Here is a 26,104-nt window from a genome sequence, read left to right as displayed (position 1 = left end):
AATCAAGCAAAACAGGCAACACCTGTGTGCGAGAAGTGAGGGGGCACAAGGGAACATCACGGGGGGAGAAAGGGGGGTGGGGATGGCCAGTGGGGACAGAGGGAGTAAACACATGTTGGTGCATGCTTACATGCTGTCTGAACAGGGGGTCTGGCCCTGGGTCCTCATGGACTAAACAGGTCCAAACAGGAATTGCCCTTTTCTTCATCTGCCCTTCGCATCAGATGCCCGGAAGAGAGACGCCCTTGATATAAGAGTTAAGAGCAGGAAGGAAGAGGCAGGGCTAATAAGGTGGGTGGGGCTCAGGCCAGGTGACCTAGATCCACTTGCACCTGCTCCCCATCTGTGGATTGGGTCTAGATTGTCCCAGCCTCCTTACCTAGGAGCACACACAAACCGCATCTTAGCCCGTAAAAGCCGCAGCTTTCCCCAGGAAAGAGATTTCCATATACAGCATTACCTGACCTGAGAAGACAGGAAACATGCCAAAGAACAATATCACAAAACCTTGTGGGACGGCCATGTTAGGGTGCTGGCCAACTATTGTAGCCATTTGCAGAAAACGCAAAAGTGCATGAATAAAATGTATCATAAATGGTAAACATATCACAGCTGCCACCAAAAGATAAAAGCAAACAAATGTATCCTAACTGCATTTCACTGTACAAGAAAGATATGTAGCACCTGGTCCGGGTAAAGGCGTACACTCCCTTACCCCAGACCAGGGACAGTTCCCACAGAAACCACCCCCCAACCCTCTGCACCTGCTGTTACAGGAGATGGGATATACCCCAAGTTCTTAGTTGACTAATGGACACAGACACCAGAGTGAATTTTATATATAGGGAGCCCAACAGTAACCCGTCTTTATTTATAAATACCCATGTAGTTTTTATTTTAAACGTTTGCTATCCCCATCCTACTTTTCCACTGGCATGAGTACCAACTAAATTGGAACTGCTACGTCAACTCACCCTTCCTTGGAGGGGTCTCAGGGATCCTTAAGATGAGCCTGATGCAACACATACTGTACCTAAACTCAGATACCACCAACATGGAGTGTGAGGCCAGAGGATGGCCTCTGTGGGTGGTCCACTCCCTAGGTGGCCTCAGGCAGGCCACATACTATTCATCTGCGCCACGCCAGGGTACCTCTCCTGTATCCCCTTTTTCCAATCACAACAATAGCCTAACCCTGCTTAATGTTTAACCTACATACCACTCCACATAATATGTTCCCCAAACCGTAGTCCCCCCTACTTAACCTTTATTACATAGATACATATAACTATACATACATTGGCATACAACATATAATACACCATGGGCCTCATTACGAGGTTGCCGGTCCGGTAACAAAGGTACCGGTATGCTTGCCAGTACCGTTGTTAACGGAACTGGCAAACTCTGAGTTGTGCTCGTGGGTGCCTTTCATTCTGCCAGGTCTGCCCAGGCGGAATGAAAGGCACCCGCGAGCTCTGCATGCCTGTAGCACAGGTGCCAGTGCTACAGGCATCCCCATTACCATTGAGCCCTATGGGGCTGGAATTGGAATGGGGATATACCGCACCCACGAATGGGCAATTACCGGTTCCGGCGGTGCCGCAATACCCTGGTAATTACCCATTCGCAGGTGCCGGATTTCCATGTCGGTATGGAGGCAGCCTTGCCGATTTTACCGGCAAGGCTACCTCCAACCTCGTAATGAGGCTCCATGTCAGAGGATGAGTGACAGCTGCAGTCAGTCACCCCCTTCACAATACCTTCATGGGTCTGTCCTAGTGACTGGCTGGCTGCATGGCTGACTGATTGGGCCCTGGCACCTGATGAAATTGGGGTCTAACCCTCCTGGTCTTTCTTCCAGGGTGACCCTGTCCACCACATGGGGCCACTGTAACGCTCACCTGACTCCCACGGAGGCGCTGGCCTGGTTCGCGCTGCTGTGACCTCTTCTTAGGTGATGCGCAGGGTTCAGAAGACGGACTGGACCGGGCCCCCAAATCTGGCTTGTCTGGCTTGCAGAAGTATCCTTCTGTAGGCGAAAATAGGGGATTAACTGTCTGCGGGGTAATGCAATCAGCCTCCCACTTTCCCCTCTCACCCTCCTCGAAACCCTTCTGTGATTCCTCGTAGCGTCTCACCTTAGGCTCTGGAAGGACGAACTCTCCATCCTGCTTCTGATGCAGGGGCGCGTTGGTATCCAGGTACTTCACTGGATTTTCAGATTGGTGCGAACCAAACTTGCTTGGCTTCCAGGTAAGTTTTTTGATAAGAGGTTCCCCTTGTGTCCATGCATTAATGTACTAATGCTAGTGTCTTTTTCCCCATAGGGGCCGGGGTACGGAATGCCGGGGAACAGGCACCGACCCGAGATGAGAGGTGAAATCCTTGTAGAAATCAGGTAAGTCTTTAATGAGCGTTTTTTGGTAATGTCTTTTCATTCGCTCATTAACGCTGATGTCTCTTTTTCCCCTTAGGGGCCGGGGTCCGGAAATGCCAGGATGCGGCGCGGACCCGAAATGAAGAGGGAATGAATCAATAGGTAAGTCTTAACATGGAGATTTAGCTTTCCTTATTCCCTTCTCTCTCTCACCTATTGTTCTGGTCTTTTTCTCCCTAGGCGCTGGGGCGTGACTGCGAATCCGGATGATCGCTGCTGAACATGGAGGCGCCCTGTAAAGGTGAGTGGAATGCGGCGCTGCAGCAATCGACGCGATGAGCTTTTAAATAAAAGTCTTCCTTTTCAGGATTGTCGGCGAGATGTCTCCGGGATGCGGATTTAGCAGGTAAGGACTTTTCCTTCTTCTGTTCTCTTCTTCTCTTCCTTTGCAGGTGATCCAGGATGCTGGCAGGCGTGGCAGAAGTCAGGATGCAGGAGCAGACACGGTGAGCGTCCAGCTGCTAGATGCAGAACAAATCAAAGCACGTGTGGCTGTTCGGGTGGGGTTTAAATAGCCTTGGAAGAAGTTCCAGGTATGTATCCTTCCTCCAATCAGGTATGTATCCTTCCCCGACCACGCCCGGATGGTAAATTAGTCCCACAGGTAAAGTAGTTCCTTTCAGGCCTCAAGGAGGCCGGGATCCTGCAGCATGGTCTGCATCAGGTAAGTGCACCCAAGCACTTCCATAATGAGCCTGGCGCCCATGGCGCCATGACTGATGTCTTTTATGAGCCTGGCGCCATAGGCGCCAGGACACTGTCCAAAAGGCCCCTATATGGGGTTGCTGGGTCCTTCCTTGGGGACTGGATGTCCGCTTTCGGGGACGCAGGGCTTGAACCGGCTCCCCGGGAGCGGGCATCATGACAGCCACCCATTCTCACGGGACAACTCCTGCTCTTCTCTTAGTTCTAGGGTGAGCCCCTGCACGTGTGAGGCTCACCCGTGCTCACTGCCTTGCCCACGGGTATCTTTAAATGTCCTGGGTGACCTTGTTGGCTGGGGGATACCCGAAATCACTGATGCACCTACATCTCTCTTTAAAATCTTTTGGGTGGCCCTTTTGGCATGGATGGGGCACCCCACATCACCAACGCAACCGCTAGGCGCCATCTTCACTTCAAGAAATGGGGATCCCACCTCGGTGCACCTGTGTCCTTTGTTTTTTCTGGGCCCGCCCCCACAACCATGCATTGTTAGACGCAGGGACTTGCCGCTGGTCTTCACCCAGGCTGCTGTTTCGGGCAGCCTGGGACTTTCCTTCACCTGGGCTGCCTGACTGAGCAGCCCGGGACTTCACGTCTTGCACGGTCTTCACCCGGGATTGCTGGCGAGCTGGCCCAGGACTTTTCTTCACTGATCCACCTCCGGAGTGGAGCGGACTCACTGCACTTCACATCCCTGGCCGGTGCCTGGCTTACGCGGTCCAAAAGGACTTTTAGCTCGGCTGACCTCGCCGGCCACAACGTGGGCTCAGAAGGCTGGTCTGGGCCGCCCTCTCACACGTCCCAAGCTTGGCTGTTCTATTTTGGCCCAGTTGGAAAGCACCCTGCATCCTGACCCGGACACTTGAAGATGCATGGGCTGATCCCGTCTGGACCCCGGACGGGCCGACATCTTCCACGTCCCCTGGCACAAGCAGTTCAGCCCCCTGGCTCACTCTCTGGGGGTGCACCACCACACACACCCCCGAGCTTAGATGCTTGGGGCCTGCTTGCAGCAGCGGCCTTGATATATGTATTTTTCTCCTTCTCTCCCTGCTTCTTTTCTCTTTCCTGTTCCTTTTTCAACTTTCTCGTGCTTGCCAACGTTTCTTTTTATTTTTTAAACCATTCTTAAGATTCTTTTCTCCCCTGTCCAGTCCATTCTTGGGCAGGCGAGTTATCATCCTTTGTTCTTTTGCTTTTCTCCCTCTTAAACATTCCATCCATCCCCATGGTGGACTGGATGGACTCTCCCAAACATAAACACACACACACAAGGAAATAAAACACACAAACTACATTTAATAAAGTATTTTGTGTACCCTAATGTCTGCGTCTTTAATTCTAGGTTACCTTAGGGCACAGACTACATGCTTGTCTTCCTACTAGCCAATCCCTTGAGGCCACGGGCTACAGATATATAGGACCTCATTACAAGGTTGCCTGTCTGGTAACAACGGTACCGGTAAGCTTGTCGGTACCGTTTTTACCGGACCGGTCTGCTCGCGGGTGCCTCTAAGCCCGGCAGGTCTGACCTGCCAGGCGGAACGGCATCCGCAAGCAAACCTACACGGTAGCACCAGCACTGTTATTAACAGTGTTGGTGATGCCAGTCTCCCCATTCCCATTGAGCCCTATGGGAATGGGGAGCATTTTTTAGGGCGCTGTCATGGTCATAAAGTCAGGGGTACAGGCATGCAAAGGTTGCATGCACAGGAGACCTGGGTTGACACTGTCCTGGCGCCACTGTCCTGGCGCCTTTGGCACCAGGCTCATGAACAAAAGTAAACAAGAACATCCATTTAACACCAAGAAGCTTTTATTATGGACATAGCACTTCAGATACACTTCAGATGCATTAACCTTGAACATTCCATCCATTAAGCAGCCCCCAGTGTATTCTTGGGTGTGGCTGCTAATGGATTGACTTTGCAGGTGCTGACTCATCGGGTGTGGCAGGGCGTGGCAGCAGGCAGGCGAGAGCTACTGGGCGTGGCTAGGAACAAGACTATATAAACCCACCGATCCCACAACCAAACACTTTGCGTTATTCTGCACCTCCGTGCAGCGTGACACTCACTGTCGCCTGGGATTCAATTTACCTGAAGAGATCCTGCCATCCACAATCATACTCACCATCCGGCGGATTGTGCTCTCACCTGAACGCTTCCTTCTGGCACTGCGGCTCACCTGCAAACATCTTGGAGCACAGTCATCTTCTTCCTGGCACTGCGGCTCACCTGCAAACATCTTGGAGCGCATTCATCTTCTTCCTGGCACCGTGGCTCACCTGTAAGCATTTGGGAACGCAGACAGCATCATCTGGGCACCGCGGCATGACGCACATCATCCGAACTCGGAGCCTCTGCAACAGAAAGAGGAAAAGACAAGAGACATTGCAAGAAAGCAGAAAAAGGGGAAAAGACAAGAGACATTGCAAGAAAACAGAAGGAGGAGATTAGTCGCAGCAGGACTGGACTAATACTCAGGAATCAGTGAAGAAACTCGATTCCATTAACAAGCGCCCCTGCCAGAAACAGCAGGAGGGAGAGCTCATCATTCACATTTACCAGGTGAGCCTTATGGGCCGGTACGTGCCCACTGAAATCGCACCTTGGGTCGAAGGGTGAGGGAGATACCATAGTCACCTATCAGCGCACTCACGTTTTCCCATATCCACACAGGAGCAGTGCCACCGATTGTCGCCGCCCACATCTGATTTGCAGGGGACGAAACCTGAAGAGGGTGATCGAATTCCAGGGAGGGCTGCAACTGTGCCCCAACGCCTCTGTAGAGACCAGGTGAGCGTAACAGGCACCCGGGAATGGGCAATTACCGGCATGGCTACCGCCATACTCGTAATGAGGCCCATAGTCTCTCAGTACTGATAGTCTTTTCGGCTAGTCGGTTTCCCCATAAGAATGAGCAAAACAGGCCATGCAAGTAAAGCAAAAGTATTTTCTTCCCTCCAAAAAGTCAGGACAGGGTTCAAAACAATCAAAAAAATCAAAAAGAAAGGATGTCCCATAGAAATCTATGGAAGGAAAATTGCAAAATGAAATTCTATTCTAACACAATTCCAAGCAGTAGCAGCAGGATTTGCAACTTGCACCAAAGTCTGGACTAGTGCACCCGTTGGCTTTACACTAAATGCTTCTTCAAGAATTGGCCCATGCCTGTCTGTCGGATCCAGGTGATCAGCCGGCCACATAACCTAGACGGGTCCTCTGAGCTAGTGTCTGTCAAACTCTGCCTTAAGAGGCAGAGCCACACCCCTCATTTGCTCACTGTTACTGATTGGCTTTCTTTCTGTTGCTTGGCCAACACAAGGTCTGCTTGTTTCTCTGCGTCCCCGTTAATAATTGGTTGTCTCGATAGGATATGATAAATTATTTATAACGCGCCTGTACACAAGTGTTGTCTTGTCATAGTCAACATAGGAACTTCTCTTCTAAATCGCCTTCTCTACCACCGCTCAGTGTAACACCACCCACTCTCTCTCTGTCTCTATGTAAGACTGTCCCTAGACCCACCAAGTCGGTAGGCATGTGCCTCTTTTTATACATGAGTTATCTGATTCGTGGGTGTTGCTTTCCTTGTCTGAAGATGTTCTGCATCTGGTTCTCAGCCGGAGGGCTATCAAAAAGAGCCTCTGAGGGCAACAACTTTCTTGGTTAGGGTTTCTGCCCTTTTGGGGGGTGGCTGAGCCCTGATGCGAAAGTGTTTGGCCTTAAGGGTCTCCCTTATATAGCCTCCGGGAGGCCCTTATAGTTCCAGAGCCCTACTATATAGGTGACAAACACGTGACCTTAATGATACACGTTAATTCCATGCATAGCTAACAACGGCATTTCTTCATTCATCTTATTAATAATAAAATCAGTCCTATTAAATGTAATTTTCTTTGTTGAAACTGTCATGGTGTCAGTACCAAAGAAGTCACTATATATAATAGATCTGTTTTGACCTTGCTAAATATGAACTTCTGAAATTAGTGCATTTACTGTGATTGATTATAAGAAAGTCCTCTGGAATGACTACATTTCAATATCGAGCCCATGAATGCGCAAATATTCATGGACACCTGTTTTCTCTCTCACACACACGCGGAAGGATTGTGTGTTCTGGTATGACTTACTTTTTTTCAGTAGCTATAGAACAAGACACTTTTTAGCAGAGGGTGCTGGGGTTAAGCACTCGTGCGGTACATCTGAAGCCCACGTTGCCTCTCATACTCACACACGTGGGCGCAGTTTGTCAACTTGGCGCACACAAAGTGTGGGTGGCCATCAGCAGCTGATCACAGTCCACATCCATGCTGCCTTTGAGTGAATTCTTGGTAATGACACCACTGACCTCTTGGGGCCAGATTACAGAAACCTTGTACCGGTGCAAGTGCAAAGTTGCACGGTATTAGCACTACGGCCAAAATTGCTCTAGTGCAAAAAAGATGCATTTAAACTGCATTTTTGCACCAGGGCAGACTTTGCCCTAGTGCTAATACGGAATGCTATTAGCACTAAAGCAAACTTGCCCTGGTGCAAAAATGCATCAAAAATATCTTTTTTGCATTTGGCCAATTGTTGCCCTGTTGCTTTTAATGTGCCAAACTGCACTTGTTGCAGTGCAATGGTTTTCTAATGTGTCCCAATGTTTTAAAAAATAGGGCAATATTTGCCCTAGTGCTAATACTGTGCAACTTTGCACTTTCACCGGTGCAAAGTGTCTGTAATCTAGCCCTTAAGGTGCACTTGCGAAAACATTCAGTTTCTCTCATTGGTCATAACCTCCACTGTCCTCTCACAGTTGCACGCAAATTCTACAGGATAGGGACCATCCCGCAGCTGCCAAACTCTCCATAGTATCAAACTGTATAAATGCCTGGGTGTACAGAAACCTGTGAGGAGAGATGGGGCTTCTGGATCAGTCTCATCAATGGCTTACATGATGCGTGCACAGTTTCTAGAACATTCCTAGTAAACACCATCAGAGAATGAAAGAATATGATACAGTTCAAATTGTCCTATGTAGCTCTGTTTTTGATTAGATTGTCCTGTGCATTGAATTCTTATGTCTAACAGGTCATGTATCATATGACGCACCATTCATGCTGTCACTCGAAGAGCACGCGTGTTTTCGGGTACCTCGGGCCCTCTTCGTGGATCCTTTTTTTCCATGTGTGTGCGCCCAGTGCCAGTGGCGGAGGCAGCTTTTGGTGCAGGTAGGGGGATTTGAGTAATAGGGCACCAGCGAGAGGCTGTGGGACGCACTGGTTAGGAGGGAGGATCCAGGGGATCAGCAGCTGCCCCCACATCCTGCTTGGCTCTGCGACTGCCTAGGGCCGGCCTTAGGACAAAATGTGTGTATTGCAAAAATGACTATGTGCTGACTTTGCCTGGACTTTGCACTGCAAAAATACTTGCACCGTTCCATGGATCATTTTCAGCAGTGCAAATTCACTTTTCAGAAATGCAAATTCACTTTGAACCGGGAAATCGTGCCCATAGACTGCAGGGGCTAATGGTAGTAGTTAACTGCATGAATTGGGGGGAGGGACCCGAGCACAGGATATTATGGTTTCATGCCCAGGTATTTTTTCTTCCTGAATGGAGGGAGATTTATTTATTTGCATTTGTATAGCGCACTTACAGCCCAGGGGCATCGAGGCGCTGTTACAAGAAATCTTACATGAAAGTGTAATTGATTGAGTATAGGTGACCGAATAGGTCTCTTAGGTACAGGAGCATAGAAAATCAATGACTTGGTAACATGAAAGGTAGGTGAACTGAAAAAAACAATCAGGTGGGCACTCAATCGGTAGTACATCAGATAATCACTAGGCAGTAGGGAATACAGTTATACAAAAAGCTTGGTTTTGATGGCTTTATGGAAAGCTTGGTGGGACTCGATCATCCTTAGTCGAGAAGGAAGGGCGTGCCAGTGAGAAGCGGCCAGTGTGGGAAAGCTAGACCCCCCAGTGCGGACATTAAGTGACTTGGGAGTGATGATAGAGTTGGCATAGCTCTTTCTTGGGGCCTTGTGGGGGTGTGCTTAATGATTCTTTGGGCGAGGTAGGGTAGTGCCAGACCATGAAGGCATTTATGTGTAAGTGAGTGAGTTTTAAAGATGATTCGCTCTTTGACTGGGAGCCAGTGAGCCTGTCTCCGTACTGCGGAGATGTGATCTTTCCTTGATGTGCCCGTGGCCGCTCTGAGGGCGTTATTTTTGCACCAGTTGGAGTTTAGTAAGGTTCTTACACGAGGTCCCGGTGAGGAGGGCATTGCAGTAGTCCAACCTTGATCCAATTATTGCCCTATCTATGGTGAGACAATTCTGACGGGATAAGGAAGGCCTGGCTGCGTTGAGGACTTTGGAATAGTAGGCAGAAGAGGAGGCAACAGCGTTAACCTGTCTTTCCATGGTCAGGTCCGAGTCAAGGTAAACACCAAGTGTCTTAACATTATTGGATACCTTGATGGGGATGTTGTCAATAGTAAAGGACAGGTATTACTGGTCCAGGTTGCCCAGAGTGGTTGGTGAGCCAATTAGGAGGATTTCTGTTTTCTCACTATTAAGGCAGAGCCAGTTATCCGCCATCCATGACTGTATTGTGGAGTATATGGTGGCCAGGGTGATCAGGTCCTCTTTGTAGTTGCCAGTGAGTGGAATAAGCACCTGTGTGTCATCCGCGTAATTTGTGGACGAAATGCACAGAGAGTCCAGGATGCTGAATAGGGGCCTAGTGAAGAGGTTATAGAGGGTGGGCGCAATGCTGGATCCTTGTGGTACTCCACATTTGATGATGCTGAGATGCGACAGGGGATGCGCTCGAGTTGTGACAGCAGGGGCCTGTGATACTTTTGACATTTGGACAACAGGGAGCCTCTGATGCATTCAACCATGAAACTGCACTCTTTTGTTGTCAGCTTAATGGTGCTTTTGAATGTGTTTCCAGGTTGCGCATTCCTTCAGGTCGAGTGCATGAGTCGTCGCCCCCTGCTGCGGGCCCTGTGTCACCACACAGACAGCCCATGCCTCAGGTCGGCTCTGTGTGTGCCAATGCGCACACACGTCGGAAAATATATGCAAGTTGCTTGCTCTCCACAGGAACTAATTCGCAATCTGCGAGCGTGAGTTCTGCCGAGGATGGTTAAGACCGTCTCTTATTTGCAAAGGAAAGGGCTCCATTTGCGGCTGTTTCCCGTATAGTTGGCTTACGCTGTTTCAGTCAGGTACAGGGAAAATGCAGTGCAGTCCTACAGCTGGGCCTGATTTACCAAGCGGTTTTCAAAGGGGGCTTTCTCTTTGAAAAACGCTTTTATAAATCAGGCGCCTCTGTCTTTTCAGACCGGTTCATGCTCTGCGCTCCTGATCGCTCTCATTCATACTTTCACATTTTCTACCCTGAAATAGGGGTGAGAGAGGGTGCAAAACATGCACTTTGATGGTTTGAGAGCTGTCACATGTAACATATACCGTTGACCCATGTGGATGAAGCACTGACACTAGCGGGGCATGGGCCCTGACACATGCAGGTGTCAGGCACGTGCCCAACCCTTACTTTTGCCAAACAGGCAATTGTGAGACACTTGTGCGCACAGGCCATTGTCTTTCTGCATACATCTGTGGGACTAATATATAAACTCTGCTTCTCACATTCAAGCACCTACAGGCTATGAGCATTGGCCCCAGTGGCACGTTTTATGGGTTTCAAAGTAAATAGACGAATATGTACATCGATTTCAAACCCAACCAAAGTAAAATGTTCATCTTAATTGAAAACCAATATGATTTTTAAAATAATTATTTACACGAACAAAGTATGGGGGTACACAAGAAATGAAAATCAAAATGGCATCCAAAAATCAGAAACACTGCAGCGGGTGACCTTACGAAATCCATTCTTACCAAGAGCCTATTCATAATGAAACATTTATAGTTTTTGGCTTTTGTCTCATGTTTGTCAGTGTTCTTCAAGTTCCTAAAAATAAGTTTAATTCCTTTCTTTTTCGAAGGTTTAAGAGGGAAGACAGGACCCATTGGCGGAGCTGGAGAAAAAGGAGACCAGGGAGAAACTGGCAAACAAGGACCTGCAGGGGCAGGTGGGGATAAAGGCCAAACTGGGCGCATTGGGCCACCTGGATCCAAAGGTGACATAGGACAGCGAGGAGAGCCAGGGACACCAGGGATCTGCAAGTGTGGAGATATTGTCCTCAAATCAGCCTTTTCTGTTGGAATTACCACCAGCTACCCGGAGGAAAAAGTGCCCATCATTTTCAATAAGGTCCTCTTCAGCGAGGGGGACCATTATGACCCAGCCACGGGGAAGTTTGTGTGTGCCATTCCAGGGATTTATTATTTCTCCTATGAAATCACCATCGCTAACAAACACCTTGCCATCGGATTGGTCCATAATGGCGAGTACCGCATCAAGACCTTTGATGCCAACACCGGAAACCACGATGTAGCTTCTGGATCTACAGTGATGTACCTTAAGCCCAAGGATGAAGTGTGGCTGGAGATCTTCTACCCTGACCAAAATGGCCTCTTTTCAGATCCCAGTTGGTCGGACAGCTTGTTTTCTGGATTTTTGCTTTATGCTGATACTGACTTTTTGGATTCCCTCTATGACAATGGAGACTAGCTACGCCGCTGATCAGGCATGGTTTCCTCTGGGACATGTATATAATGCAGACATTATTGTGCCCGCCATTAACACTCCACTTCCGGTGGGGCAGGGAGCTTTTCATTTTTACCAGGTAACATGATGGTTAGACAACAGTACACATGTGAATAAAAATTGAGAAGATTTCCTGAAGATGAATTAAAGTGAAAAAAATGAAAAAACTGGCAATGTGCTAGATGCATGCAAGATTGTAAAAAAGCAAAGATTTTACACTATACAAATATGATAACATAGGTTATTTATAACGCGCTTAATACCCAGAGGTTTCTAAGCGCAGACCCGGGTATCAAACCTGTGGTGCTCCGTGTCATCTTGCTTCCAATGCCAGCACGTTTCCCTTGAGCTATCCTCCCGAAAGTACAGCTAAATTGTGCTTTAATGGTGGAGACAGATCAAAGCCACTTGTAGGGTGATGTGGTCTTGTTGAAGATTTGTATAAGTTTATTGTGATAAAGAGAATAGACAATGCTTTGCAGACAATTCTAACTTCTCATTGATGGCACAAAGCCTCTCATTTCAAAAGGACTTCGGGCAAGCCCGCCAGGGACGTCATTTGGGGGTCGCCAGGGCTCACAGTTGTGACCCCTGAGGTCTCCCTTGCTACCCCTGTGGTCTCCCTTGCTACCCCTAGAAAAAAATGTTTTTTTTTAACTTTTTTTAAAATTAAATGTAAGCTCCTAGGCTGTGGCCAGTGTCATGTGGCTCTTTATTTTTGGAGTTTCTGGCTTTCTTGTTCAGGCCTCTTTAAAAAAAATGGGTTTCCACAAGTGTATCACTTTGAGCAGTGACGCTAAATAAGAAAGAATAGGAATAACACATAATTTGTCTTTCTGGAATTCTATCCAATAATTGCTAGACTCATACATTTTTATTTCCAGACACACTTCATGTGGTGAATCACTGATTTAGCCTGTTTTTAAACACCTCAACTCAGTCTTTCACCCTTCTGAGGTCGATAATTGAGTAGCGACACAGGTTGGGTGATATTGTATGCATATTTGATCTATATAAAGCGCTTAAACCTAAGTGCTATATAATAACATATAATCATTTGGCCTTGGACATCTGCTTGCATTCACAGTAATTTGGTAATATGGTCCTATACACACTGATATTAACGATACATTCTTGTATGAAATGTATATAACATTATAGTGATATCGCAACCATATTTTTTATAGTGTACTTAGGAACAATATGTGATGTCCCTTCCTGTTTTGTCAAGGGGTGAAAGGTCGTGTTCAGTCGCTTCCCGTGATGTAACTTCGAGGTGGGGGGGTCAAATGACATCACTTTCTGTGATGTCATCAGAGGTCAAAGGTCGTGTGATGTCACTTCCGCTACCCCTGGCATTTTGGTGAAATGACGTCCCTGCCCACAACAGAGTCAGCAGACGGAATGTTGCATGCTGAGAATACAGATGGAGAAAGGCTGCACACATGTTCACTGAGTGTCCCGCAAGGGCTGCCCGCGGTCGCGCGGAGACCAGAGTGTGGTAAAGTAGCAGGTAGGGTGAGGCTTGGGCTAAGAGGGGGATTATTATGAGCCATCTGATACCAAGTGAAACTATGAGACAATTACCAGGGTAGAAAGACAGCACAGGGCGCTAGAGAGCCGTCCAAGATGGTGGCTTCCCTGTGAGCTCTGTGTAGCTCCCCAAAAATCTTGAAAATATCATTCTTCCGTGGTGACTAACTGAGCAGTTGTGAACACCCAGCGAGAGCTAAGGCGTTTTTGTGCACAACTCTGGAACTATTTCATCCGTCGCATGAGGTTTCGCCCACGAACGACGGCCGGAGAAGGGTCCCAACCCCCCTCCGCCATCTTGGTGGCGGCGCGGCCTCGGCGGAGCTGTGGAGGAACGGCCGTGTGAGAGGTAGTAGATCCCGGCTGCAACATCAAAAGGTGCCGGCCGTGCGGCGCCGGAGCTCCGGGGGCGTTGGACAGAGCAGAGAGACCGCACGGCAGCGGTGTACAGCGGCAGCCCCCCCGAGCGCCGGCCGCGCCTCGCTTGAGCTTCTGAGAGGCAGGGAGGAACTGATTGCTGAGAGGCCGCGGAGTCGGCGTGGGCCCGGAGGACCGGGGCAAACAAGCCGCAGACCATACGCCAACGGAGAGCCAGGTACGAGCGCGTTGTGCGCCCCCATAACTGCCAGCACCCGCGATAAGTGGGATTTGTCTCCCGGCTCTCCCGCGCGTCAACATTACCGGTTCGGTGGGGCCCAGTCGCCACGTAAATAAAACAAACTTAGATCAATCAGAGGCGAAACCGAGCTTTTCATCGAGATCATGAGGAAAACGGATAGATCACAGAGAAAACTGAACTTTGAGGGCTGCCCCTCCGTCAAAGCGTCCTCTTCCAACAGTCGATCACCATCACCCAACCCAAGTCCGCCCCACGAAGAAGAGGAGACGCAAGACTTCGATATCAGAGAAATTCTGTTAGACCTCAAGGCAGGGATAGGGAGCCTGGGGAGCAAACTAGACTCGCTTTCCTCCAAAGTAGACTTGCTCCAACATCGATTGGATAAACATGCTGACAGGCTCGACTCTGTCGAACAGAGGGTCTCCGACCTTGATGACGGGTCATCGGCCTTAACCGCCAAGGTATCCCTACTGGAGGCGCAAATGAAGGCCGTGAGCGCCAAAAATGAGGACTTGGAGGGCTGCTCTCGGTGCAATAACATAAGGATCATCGGAATCAGAGAGCACCAACCCACCCTAAAAATGGAGGAATACGTGGAGAAAATTTGCACGGACCTGTTCGGCTCAGAAATCCTCTCAAAGTGCTTTGTTATCGAAAGAGCCCATAGGGTTCCTAATACGAAACCCATTCCCAGAGCTAACCCCCCGGCCCATCATTGCGAAGCTTCTCAATTATAAAGACCGGGACGCCATTCTCAGAGCAGCCAGAGTCAAAGGAGAGCTCAAATATGAAGGTGATAAGATTCAGTTTTTCCCAGATTTCTCCCAAGCCGTCCAGGCCCAAAGACGTACTTTCGCAGCCGTGAAACGAAGATTACAAGAAAACCAGATCCAATACTCCATGCTTTTCCCGGCGAAACTCCGCCCGCAGCACGAAGGCAAAACGCAGTTTTTCAGCACTCCAGAAGAGACCAGTGATTACCTGGACCGTGCCGGCTGCAGGCCCGCCCCAAACAACCGAAACCCTCAGAGGGGAAATAGACCGAGGAGAGATCCACCATAAAAATCCATTTCGTAATTGTCACAAAATGAAAGACGCCTCACCAGCACCCACATAGCTGTTCTTTCACCACGGACCGCAATTCATAACGAAAGTTGGGAGCCAGCCCCCTCTTGGAGGGCCACCGGTGCCCCTAGCTCTGCAATGTTGTTTATTGTGTTTATATGGGACTGTTCTTTGTGGGCCAGTTGGGGGTTGCCCACACAAGGGTGGGATTCCAGTTCAGCCGTGCCACCACCTACCCCTCTCCCTTACTCCACGACAATCACCTGGTTTCTCGTCGCTCCAGCACAAGCCGGGCCCTTCAGCCACCTCCAGAATGCAAGAATCCAGCCAATTCCGCTAGTCCTGATGGTTCGGAACTTAATTAATCTCCAAGATGGCAGGAACAACACTTAAAATCGCCACTTGGAACATCCGAGGGGGTAACCATCCAACGAAGACTAGGAGGATCCTCCATTATCTCCGACGTCACAAGATCAACATTGCTATTTTACAAGAAACTCATCTCCTGCCTTCATCAGAACAACTTTGGGCTAAATCATGGGGTTGTCATAGGTAATTCTCATCATATTCTTCATACGCTAGAGGTGTTGCAATTTTAATAGACAGGAAATCGAACTTTAGTCTCATTAACTCAGTTAAGGACTCCTAGGGAAGAGCCCTACTGGTGAGGGGGTTGATCTCGGGAAGAGAGGTGGCAATTGTAAACTCATACGCACCAAATACCGATGGACCCGACAACTTTAACTGGGTCATGACTCAGCTGGGGAAGATCAACGCAGCAACCATTATTTGGGGAGCGGACCTTAACACGCCAATTGACCCCATTCTTGACAAGTCCCATAATACAACAGGTCATCCCTCCAAAGCCAGCGCCCAGGTCCGCGAGATCTGCTACACGTTTGAGCTGTCCGACAAATGGAGGCGCCACAATCATGACGTAAGAGAGTACACCTTTCATTCTGCGGTTCACAATACAAGTTCCCGGATCGATTACATTCTGGCATCCACTCACTGTCCTTTTAACTGGGGGGAAAGCCAGATCTTGCCGCATTCCTTCTCTGATCATTCAATGGTCACACTGGAAGTCTCCCTCTCAGGCACCACAAACCCTGGGCTCCGATGGAGATTCAAGCCCGGATCACTCAACGACACCGTCTTCGCAGATGAACTTCGCAAAGAACTAATATCCTTTATAGAAATAAATCAAGACTCTGTCGCCTCGGCTAGCACCTTGTGGGAAACACTAAAATGTTATGTGCGAGGAGTTTGCCTGGCCAAAGAAAACGGCATACTAAAACTGATCCGGAAAGACTTGGCTAGCAGTGAACAACGCTTGAAAGATCTGGAGATGAGTGCCTCCACTACCCAAGACCCTCGTGTTCAAGGCGAAATAAAAAAAGAACTGCTGAAGTTCAAAGAATTAGCTGATCAGGAAATAAAGTTCATGAGCTGCAAACACCAGGTCCGTCAATATGGGGAAGGTCAGAAACCAGGTGCCTTGTTAGCCCGTCTTTTCTCAATAGACAAATCTCTGACCCAAGTGGAGTGTATTAAAGATGACCAAGATCAACTAGTATATTCAGAAGAAAAAATTGCCAACGTATTTCGAGACTTCTATCAAGTGCTTTATAGTTCCAAAGGGGTTTCCGATCCAGAAGCGATTCAAAAATTCCTCGACGACACAGAGTTGTACTGGGTTGAAGCGGAGCTAGTGAGCCCTTGAACGCTCTGATAACGGTAGATGAAATTCTGGAGGCAATAAAATCCCTCCCAAATGCCAAGGCGCCTGGGCCAGATGGGCTCATAGGAGAATTCTATAAGGCCCATGCAACCATCCTTGCTCCTCTTCTGCTCTGAGTTTTTGAAGAATCTTCGCAGTGTGGTTTCCTCCCCCCTACATCACGAGAAGCCAACGCATTGTTAGTGCACAAAGTCGGCAAACCCCCAGATGATTGTGCATCCTACAGGCCAATCTCCTTGATTAATTTGGACGATAAAATTCTAGCTAAAATCCTTGCTGCACGGTTGCTTCCTCTTATGCCTGCACTCGTATTAGGGGATCAAGCTGGGTTTATCCCGGGGCGAAGCACAATCTACAGGATCAGAAGACTGTTTGGTGTCATAGAGGCCCTAAATCCAACGCAACAGGCCATAGCAGTCCTTCTTGACGCCGAGAAGGCGTTTGATTCGGTTGAATGGCCATTTATGTTCGCAACACTTACACAAATGGGCCTAGGCAAATTCTTTATCAAATTAGTGTCCTTACTATATAGCGCCCCTCGCTCATATATTACACCCGGAAACTCCACATCCTCAGGCATAATACTAGAACGAGGAACAAGACAGGGGTGCCCGCTTTCTGCCCTCATTTTTGCCCTCATTATGGAACCCTTGGCGTCGAGGCTGCGCACCAACCATCTGACACGAGGTCTTAAACTGGGTCCCCATAGATTAATTGTCTCTCTCTACACTGACGACGTCATGTTATTTGTCAGCGACCCCCAGGCCAATCTTAACCCGATAATGCGAGAAGTCATAAAATTTGGGCGATTGTCAGGTCTCAAAACCAACCACTCAAAATCTGTAATCTTTCCCCTGACCCCGACCACAACTGAATTCGCAGACGACTATGGCCTTAAATGGGAAACCTCAAAGGTTCGCTATCTGGGTATTCATATGTCACGTAATCACCATGAGATATATAGAGATAACTATGTCTGTGCACTGAATTCCTTGCAGGAACGAATTCATAGGTGGAAAACTCTACCCCTAACGTTGTGGGGAAGAACCTCCTTAACGAAAATGGTCATTTTACCCAAACTTCTTTATTTGTTCACGAACATTCCGCTACTTGTTCCCAAATCCTTTTTCAAAAAACTCAAGAGTCTTGTCCTAGAGTTGTTGTGGGCTGGGAAACCAGCGCGTAGCGTACAACACATTAACGTTACCAGTGTTGAATGGCAGACTAGCGCTCCCCGATATCGAAAACTACTACTGGGCAGCTCAGGCCCAATTTCTCAGTCACTGGTATACGGTCCACTTTGTTCGGCCCCATGTGCAGGTGGAACGTGCCCTATCTTCCCCCAACCTCCTGAGGGCCATCATTATCAGTCATATGTCGGTCCCCTACAACACGCTCAACACGGTCCTATCCACCTACGCAATTTGGAAAAAAATAGCCAATAAACACGGGGTGACAATGAGATTTTCCCCATTACTGCCCATTAGATTTGTTCCTGGAATCCCCCTTACTAATGAGAAAGTGTTTTTTGTTTGGACTGACAAGGTTAACATTCACTCCTATGGAGACCTCTTCCCCGGGGGCACCTTTCTGACTCCACAAATGGCTAAAGATAGAGGCGGCAACTCTTCGTTAGATGGGTTCATCTACTTTAGACTCCGTCACACCCTTCAAAAACTGTTTCCGTCCTTTCCCAATCAACCTCCCACATGGGACTTATTACACAATACGATTCAAGCGCAGGGGGAAGGACGATTAGTGGCGCTACTATATAAATCCCTCTTAGCTGACAGTGTGACACCCAAACCCAAGGCGCAGCAAAAATGGGAATCAGCCATTCAGGAATCGATATCGGACGATGACTGGTCCTATATCCTCCACCAAACGCAAAAAGTGGCAATTAACACTCGACATAAATTATTCACTTTAACTTCGTGCATCAGACGTACTAAACCCCAGTCAGGAGGAACAAACACCACCCAGAATTGTCAGCCCGATGCGACAGATGTGCGGCAGACAACGCTGACTTCCTCCACCTGGCTTGGAACTGCCCGGGAATTCGCAATTTCTGGTCCTCTGTTCTACAAATTACTGAAGACATCATAGGCGAGCAAGTGACCCCAATACCCCTTGGAGCCCTGCTCAGTCTTACGAAATACTTGCAGCCAGCATCTCGAAAACTTGCGGTCCTTCTCCTGGTGCTGGCTTGTAGGAGAATCACGATGTTGTGGGGTTGTGGCCCACTTCCCAAGATTGAAGACTGGAAGAAAGACATTATTTATTGTCAAAACACTGAATGGGAATTCATTAGACTCCTACCGCTGCATGCTCGCCCCCCGGACATCTGGGGCCCATACATAAACTACCTACTAAATAACCCAGATTCTGATTCATCTGCGGGCTAGATGTTGTGCAGAGAGGCTCAGATTCGTGAGGAGGCGCTGGGCAATGACGAACTGATGTTGCGAAAAGAACCCATGGAATCCTGCAAGGGTGAACTTGTGGGGGGATGAGGGGTTGGCTTGGTGGGATTGTTTAAAGTTGGGGTCTTGTTTTTCTTTTCTCTTTCTAATTTTCTTTTTTCTCTAATTGTTTTATTATGGTTGCACACCCTAGAGGTGCCTTTGTATGGCGATCTTGTTGAAAAACCAAAAATAAAGTTTTAAATAAAAAAAAAAAATACAAAAAAAAGAAAGACAGCACAGATGCTGGACATCAACACTGCCAAAACAGTGTATCTCTTGCAATTCCAAGGATGATATTTATTTTGAAACTTTAAAATCCCTTGGGGTATCATTGTGTAGAAAAAAACATTGAAAGACGTTCTCATTAGCATTTCGTCAAACAGTTGAGACCTTTGTGTGCAAGGGATGTATGTGGTCTTCACTAAATAATGGGGCTTCAGATTAGTCTTCAGGCACATGTGAAAATGGGATCCTCGGCAAATAATTAGAACTCTCATTAAAAACATGCGCCTCTTATGCCCAGGGCAAAGTAATCAAGACAACAATAAAACGGTCCAGAAAACTGAGGCACTTCAGCGGGCTAAATCCACCCATTTGGGAGTAATGTTTTCATGTGCACGCAGGGGAAAGTGTGACACCAACAAAAGCATGCACGGCAAAGCATTTTTGACTTGCATAACAGCGTTGTGGGTCACAGCTTACATCTGGTCTACAGAAAGTCGGCCTCGTGTCAGAAACCTTGGCTGGCGCCGAGCCTGCTTCAGAAGGTGAAGCCCTCATGAAGGCCGTGATTCCGGGCTAACCACACTTCACGTGTACTGTAAGACTATACATATTGAAACTGAATACATAGCATTTACATACTGTTTTGCAGGATTACACGAGTTTCCTCGCAGTTAAAAAAGAAAATAATGTATCTCTTCATAGAAGCTAGAATTGAAACCGACAGCACACTGAAAATTAATACAAGGGAAATATGTCCAGAAACCAATGGACGTCCGAAAGACATGCAAGACGTTTGTCTCTCTCATGGCCATGCATACATTTTGATTTTAGCAAAGCCACCAAATCTTATTGCCTTTCACCCTCCGACTTATTACAGCTTTGCGTTATGCTCAGACGTGCAGGTAAGAGAAGACGGACAGATTAATCTCGTGCAGGTAAGAGAAGACGGACTGCTGTATCTGCGGTATAAACATTATCAAAGGCCCATCTATAGCCGACTGTCAAGGAAGCAGCCCAGTGAAATGCAAACCTAATGTGCCACTTACAGAACAGCTATTTTCCTCATGCTTATGACAGAGAGGATGAACATGTCCAAGCCGACCATGCAGTGCAACCGTGAATCATTTTTGTGACCTTTAAGGATTATTGATATTTTGTTTTAATTAAATAATGTTTTTACAAAGCTTTGGTGACACAGAAAAATGAACACAGTCCGTAATGTGATGACATCAGTTGACACATATTACACATAAGACAAGCCATCTACAAATTGCATGAGCCACGAGAGTGGGTCATGCAATTTGCTTTGTTCAGATAGCATATTCGGAGTGAAAAATACATACCGTGGCCTACTTTGTAGTATGGCAATATTTGTATTTGTGATTTATAACACCCACCTGGCAGGCCATACTGCATTTGCGCTGGTCTTAAATTAGGTTTCAAGGTAAGAACTGAATAATGAGATATTAAGCAAATTATTGAAATAAATATGTTTTTAATGCTTTAGGGAATAGAAACAGTGCATAGATGTTCCTTAGCTCAAAAGGCAAAGAATTCCAAAGTCACAGCCCATAGACTGAAAAGTATCTATTTCCTCTTTGGGCAAAACGGGATGGTGGTACCTTAACCAATTTGTTGTCTTTTGATCTGAGTGATCTTATAGGCAGATAAGCAGAGATCTTATTGGCAAGGTACAGGAGAGTCAGTCCGTTCACACATTTGAACATCCGGCAAAGGACCTTAAAATCAATTCATAGACCCACCGCCAACCAATGTAGGGAGATTCAGTGATTACTGACAGGAGTACATTTTGATATTTTTTAGATCAGTGTAACAGCTGCATTTTGCACAACCTGCAATCTCGGAAGCTGGTACTTAGGGATGTCTAATAACATAGCGTTACCATAATCCAGCTTCGAGTTAACCAGTGATCCCACAACTACTGGGACATCACTGCTATCCAGAAATTGGAGGGAAACCCGCAGTAGCCAAAGCTTGTAATAAACTGAATGAATGGTAGTATTGATCTGTTGATGAAAGCTCAAATTAGACTGCCAATATCAGCCTAAGGCCCTGATTCATGGAATTATTTGCATGTAAAACAGGGATTTATGGGCCATTCTGCCTGCAACTCCCCATTCGTCAAACATGGATTTGCGTGCAGAATTGCACATAAATCCCTGTTTTACACACAAATAATTCCATTAATCAGGGCCGTGGTTCTTAACCCCAGAGACATAGGTCAAGGGTAGGCCAAACAAATGTGGTGGAGGAGGCACTACTTCTTGTTTCTTTAATAGATCCTTTGGTCGCAGAAGTATAATCTCTGTCTTTGTGGGATTTAGTTGCAGTCTACTTGGAGACATCCAATGTGAGATCTCTTCAGCGCATTTAATGATTTTATCCAGTGCTACATTTGGGTCTTCGAGCCGCATATATAGCTAGGTATCGTCGGCATATGTATGATATGAAAGTTGCAATTTACAGATAATTGCCATCATAGCTTGCATATGGATATTGAAGAGAATTGGGGACTAAGAAGATCCATGTGGGACTGCACATCCTACATACATTTTTAGGGAGATGACATTTTCCAGTTTAACACTTTGCCGACAATCCATCAGAAAGGATTGAAACCACAGTAGTGCTTCATTTGATACCCCTGCAACATGTGTAAACCCAGTGAGTAGGATGCCATGATCCACAGTATCGAACACTGTGGCGAGGTCCAGCATAATTAACAGTGTTAATACTGCTTCATCTGCGTTCTTCAGGACATCGTCCCACACCGCGACCAGTGCTGTCTCGGTCCCATTCAATGACTGAAACCCGGGTTGGTAGGTATTCCAAATTTATTTGGTACCTCTCTAAGTAGGCTTGTAAGTGAACGGTTACTATTTTCTACAGCACTTTGGCTGGCCAAGGAAAACCTGCCACTGAACGATAATCAGGGGTGGACTGACCTATAGGGAACTTTGGTAGGCCTTTGCACCCTGTGCATCTTTTGTGTGGTATTTCCACATTTTCCCATAGGAAAAGGGTTGGGATTGCTGAAAATGTGTAATATGCGGCCACCTTGACATTTTTTTTTCCAAGGCCTCTTTTGGTTCCCAGTCTACCCCTGATGATAATGCTGTAGCATTTTAGGGTCAAATGATATTTTTTTAGAAGTGGAGTTAAGGTAGTATATTTTAACATCCGGGGGACTATCCCCTCTTACAGAGAGACATTTATGAAGGAAGTTATAAAGGTCTTTAGTGACATAGCGTTAGTCTTAGCTAAGTAAACTGGAATACCATTGAATACATGTACTGTAGGTTTAAGGTTTGATACAAGCTTTGAAAAATTATTAGGATCTGAGTCTGAAAATTCGAATAGGGCAGCATTTGGTTCAGTATATTCGAGTAATATGTTCAGTTTAGATGCTTTCTAAGAGCTATCTCGTTGTATTTTTGTTGAAAGTGTTAAAATCATTAGCTAAGATTTGTGATGCAACCAGATTAGGAGAAATGCTCGGAGGGTTAACAAAGTTTTTCAAGGTAAAAAAAGTTTCCATGGTCTATTTAAAGCAGTTGTGATATTGTTCTTTAAAAAAAGATTTTTAAGTTGTCTCAATTGTTTCTGATTTTTGCCTATAGTTTTTGCCTATAGTTCGTTTGTAGTGTTTTAAGATCCAGATTAAACCATGCTTTAGAGGATTTATTAGATTGAGGTTCTAGGTGCAATAGAATTGCACATTTACTCCACTTTGTCACCCAGTGGCAGACATCTCTTAATTTTACCAAATAATCGACTGAAATTTCAAAACAATTCTAAATAATGTTACTGGAGTCTTTTCAAATTTGAAAATTTGAATCAGTGGTTTTGGGCAACATCAAAAACAATACTTTTAGTTTAAATGACTCAGCATTAGCTTAGCTATCACAGGCTCAGCTCAATGTGAACAGTATTTCTTTGCAGGACAATCTGCCATTACCAGCCAGACTATTACTGTAGCCACCAAGGGATTCTCTTGTTCAACTGCTCTTCTTAGGTGCAAATGAGATCTAATCTACATACAATTAGCACCCTCAGCGGATGGGTTCCCCAATCAGATTGCTCTAAACCTGAGCTGAATCGTATGGTCCAAGCCCCAGTTCACAGCAATCCAAGAAGTGAAGACACCCACTAGCTAGCTACCCTACCCCCGGCTCTCGCCATTATCCAGCTACTACCCAGACCCCTGCCAGCCCCCACTTACCTGATGTGGCGCTGCCTCACTGCACCTCCCCGTCCCCCCATGGCTGCTATAGAAATGGAATAGGGGCTCAGCATGTAGCCCCTTCTTTCGTTTCCATGGCGGCCCTGTTAGGTGAGGATGCTTTTGTTTGTGTGAACCAATACGCAGTGTGCTCATCGTGCCCCGTTGATTCACACAAATGTATTGCTGTTCCCACCCCACATTTTTAAGCCTTGCTTCGCTCAGGCCTATAACTTGGAACCCTGGCCCATTACTACACACGAACCACTCAGAGAGGGTGATTTGTGCTATAATATTGATCCCCAAGATGAGTCAGAGGTTTACCACATGCTTGTAGAGTAAATCCATGTTCTCCTGACCATGTGTGATGCTTAAAACATTGTGCACGCCCAGAGAAGCAATGGCCAATTCCATCATTCAACCCACTTCCAGTACTGTTTGTGCTGCACACACAATTAACAATTGTGATGCTCAACATGGTTTATTTATTTATTAATTGTATAGTGCCAGCACGGCAGGTCCGCGAGTATAAGGACGCCAACACTAAACATCAAAAACCAGACACAACAGTTACAGTGGGAAAGGCCACAACCACCCCGGAACAAAAGTCTAGGTGGTAAAACGCAGAAATTAATAGATGAGGTGCGTCTATAATTTCCGCTTGAATATCTTCAAGGTCCCCCAAATTGCCTCTGTCAAATGGCAGGATACATGTCTGGCAGTGCAACAAAAGAATTACAAAGTAGCTGGTATGCAGTCCGACTGCAGTGTTACTCCATGATGTGGTAGGAGTTACTACTGTCAAGTGTCACACAGTGGACATTCATCAACAAATAGGTCAGACCAGGGAATCAGGTTAACAAAGGATTTTATTTCTAAATGTGTATAGTACTGGCCAAAATAAACAAATTGTTTATGAATTAAACTAAAAGCTGTCGGGATGGGTCTCCCTGATGGTGGGGTAGCACTGTGGGAAAGCTTATCCAAAGAAAGCATCTCGTTCTGCCAATGCTTTGTAAGTCCATGTCCTCTGGCAAATTCACAAAATACTTCTGAGCTCACAGTCCCAGGCCTTAAAGGGTTCCTGCACCATATTTTTCGCAGTACTTGGATCCTTAGTCTCGGGTTGGAGGCTTCATGCACCTTACTGCCCACAGTTTTCAGGGTCTTTTGTCTTTGATCTTAGCGTCATACTTGGAGCTTGGGTGTGGATTCCATGAATGGGGTTGTGAAAGGCAAGGTTTCTAGGATGAATTTGGCCGGAAGATGACAGGAGGCCGCCCTAATGCTAGGACAGGATTCTCGCTAGGTTTCCCAATTCCTTCCTCTCTGTCAGGGTTCTGCTCCTCCACCTGCCCCAATCCCTTTCTCCTCCCTAGCATCTAGTCTCAGGTTTTGCGCTCTCAAAGCTTTTTTCCTCTCTTAGCAACCTTGCTTAGGGTAGAATTATTTTGGGTATGCTACCTTCTCTTCACCAAAATGCATACCTACACCGCCCTGTACTACCTCCTCATCTAGTCCTTCACTGGTCTTTGTTTCCACCTCTTTGCTTCCTTCTACTTCTTCTTGTAAGAGATAAGATAATTGTTCATTTCAGATTGCAAGAATCCATAAAACATTACATATAAATGAAAAGGTCACAGTATTGACAGAAAAAGAAGAGCACATACATACATTGTATTGGATAAAGTTAGCAATTACAACAAGGCTTCTCATTCCCATACAATAACACAATGCTAAAGGGAGTAAAGGCACTAACGAGTCATATGTTTCACACCGAATGAAGTCCTGCAAAGGCGGGGGCATTCATTTGGATGTCAGCAGAAAGCAAGCAAAGGGAAAAGCGACCCCAGGATCAGGCAAGAACAGTAGAAGTGTGAAAGGTGGTCTCCATAGATGGAAGCCGCACCCTCTAAGGAAATGAAATAACAACAAAATATGTGACATCCTTACACAGAGGACAGAAGAGTACAAAGTTTGACAGGGTTTCCAACTCGCCATGCAAACAGCTCCCTTCATCTGAATTTGGCATGCCAAGTTAGTTGCATGTAATGGCATTTAAATGAAAAACATTTAGCCGAGCCCAGGTCAGAAGAATCTGATGATATGGTGTGTTTCTGACCATGGCAAGAAATCTGATGATATGGTGGGTTTCTGACCATGGCAAGGTATCGTTCTGATCTCCCTCCCGGACATAGTAGGAGGTAGAGCCTAATGGAAGCCTTACACACATTTGCGTCCTCCCTGACATTGTCCCGAACGGATCAGAAATTTGTTTTGAGGAACTGAATAGAAATGGTGGCAGAATAAGCTGGATTTAAAAAACAGTGGCATAGCCCCATCATCTCCAATGATCGTTTAATATATGCCAGCCATTCTATTTCGTAACAGTTC

At 46.7% G+C, this 26,104-nt stretch overlaps 1 protein-coding gene across 1 annotated transcript in view; it reads left to right on the top strand.

The window, feature by feature from the left end:
* The window catches only part of C1QTNF7 (C1q and TNF related 7), a 329,399-nt gene extending 317,091 nt beyond the window's left edge, over window positions 1-12,308 (top strand). The window contains exon 5 of the mRNA XM_069631937.1: window positions 11,158-12,308. Coding sequence (XP_069488038.1) covers window positions 11,158-11,786 — 629 coding nt within the window. The 3' untranslated portion in view covers window positions 11,787-12,308. The remainder of the gene's footprint in view (window positions 1-11,157) is intronic.
* Window positions 12,309-26,104: the final 13,796 nt, after the last annotated feature.

The sequence above is a fragment of the Ambystoma mexicanum genome, chromosome 6q (genome assembly GCF_040938575.1).
Source record: "Ambystoma mexicanum isolate Mex_15411 chromosome 6q, UKY_AmexF1_1, whole genome shotgun sequence".
NCBI classification, from domain to species: Eukaryota; Metazoa; Chordata; class Amphibia; order Caudata; family Ambystomatidae; genus Ambystoma; species Ambystoma mexicanum.
The sequence above is the reverse complement of the archived record's forward strand: the minus strand, read 5'-3'. Positions and strand labels throughout refer to the sequence as shown.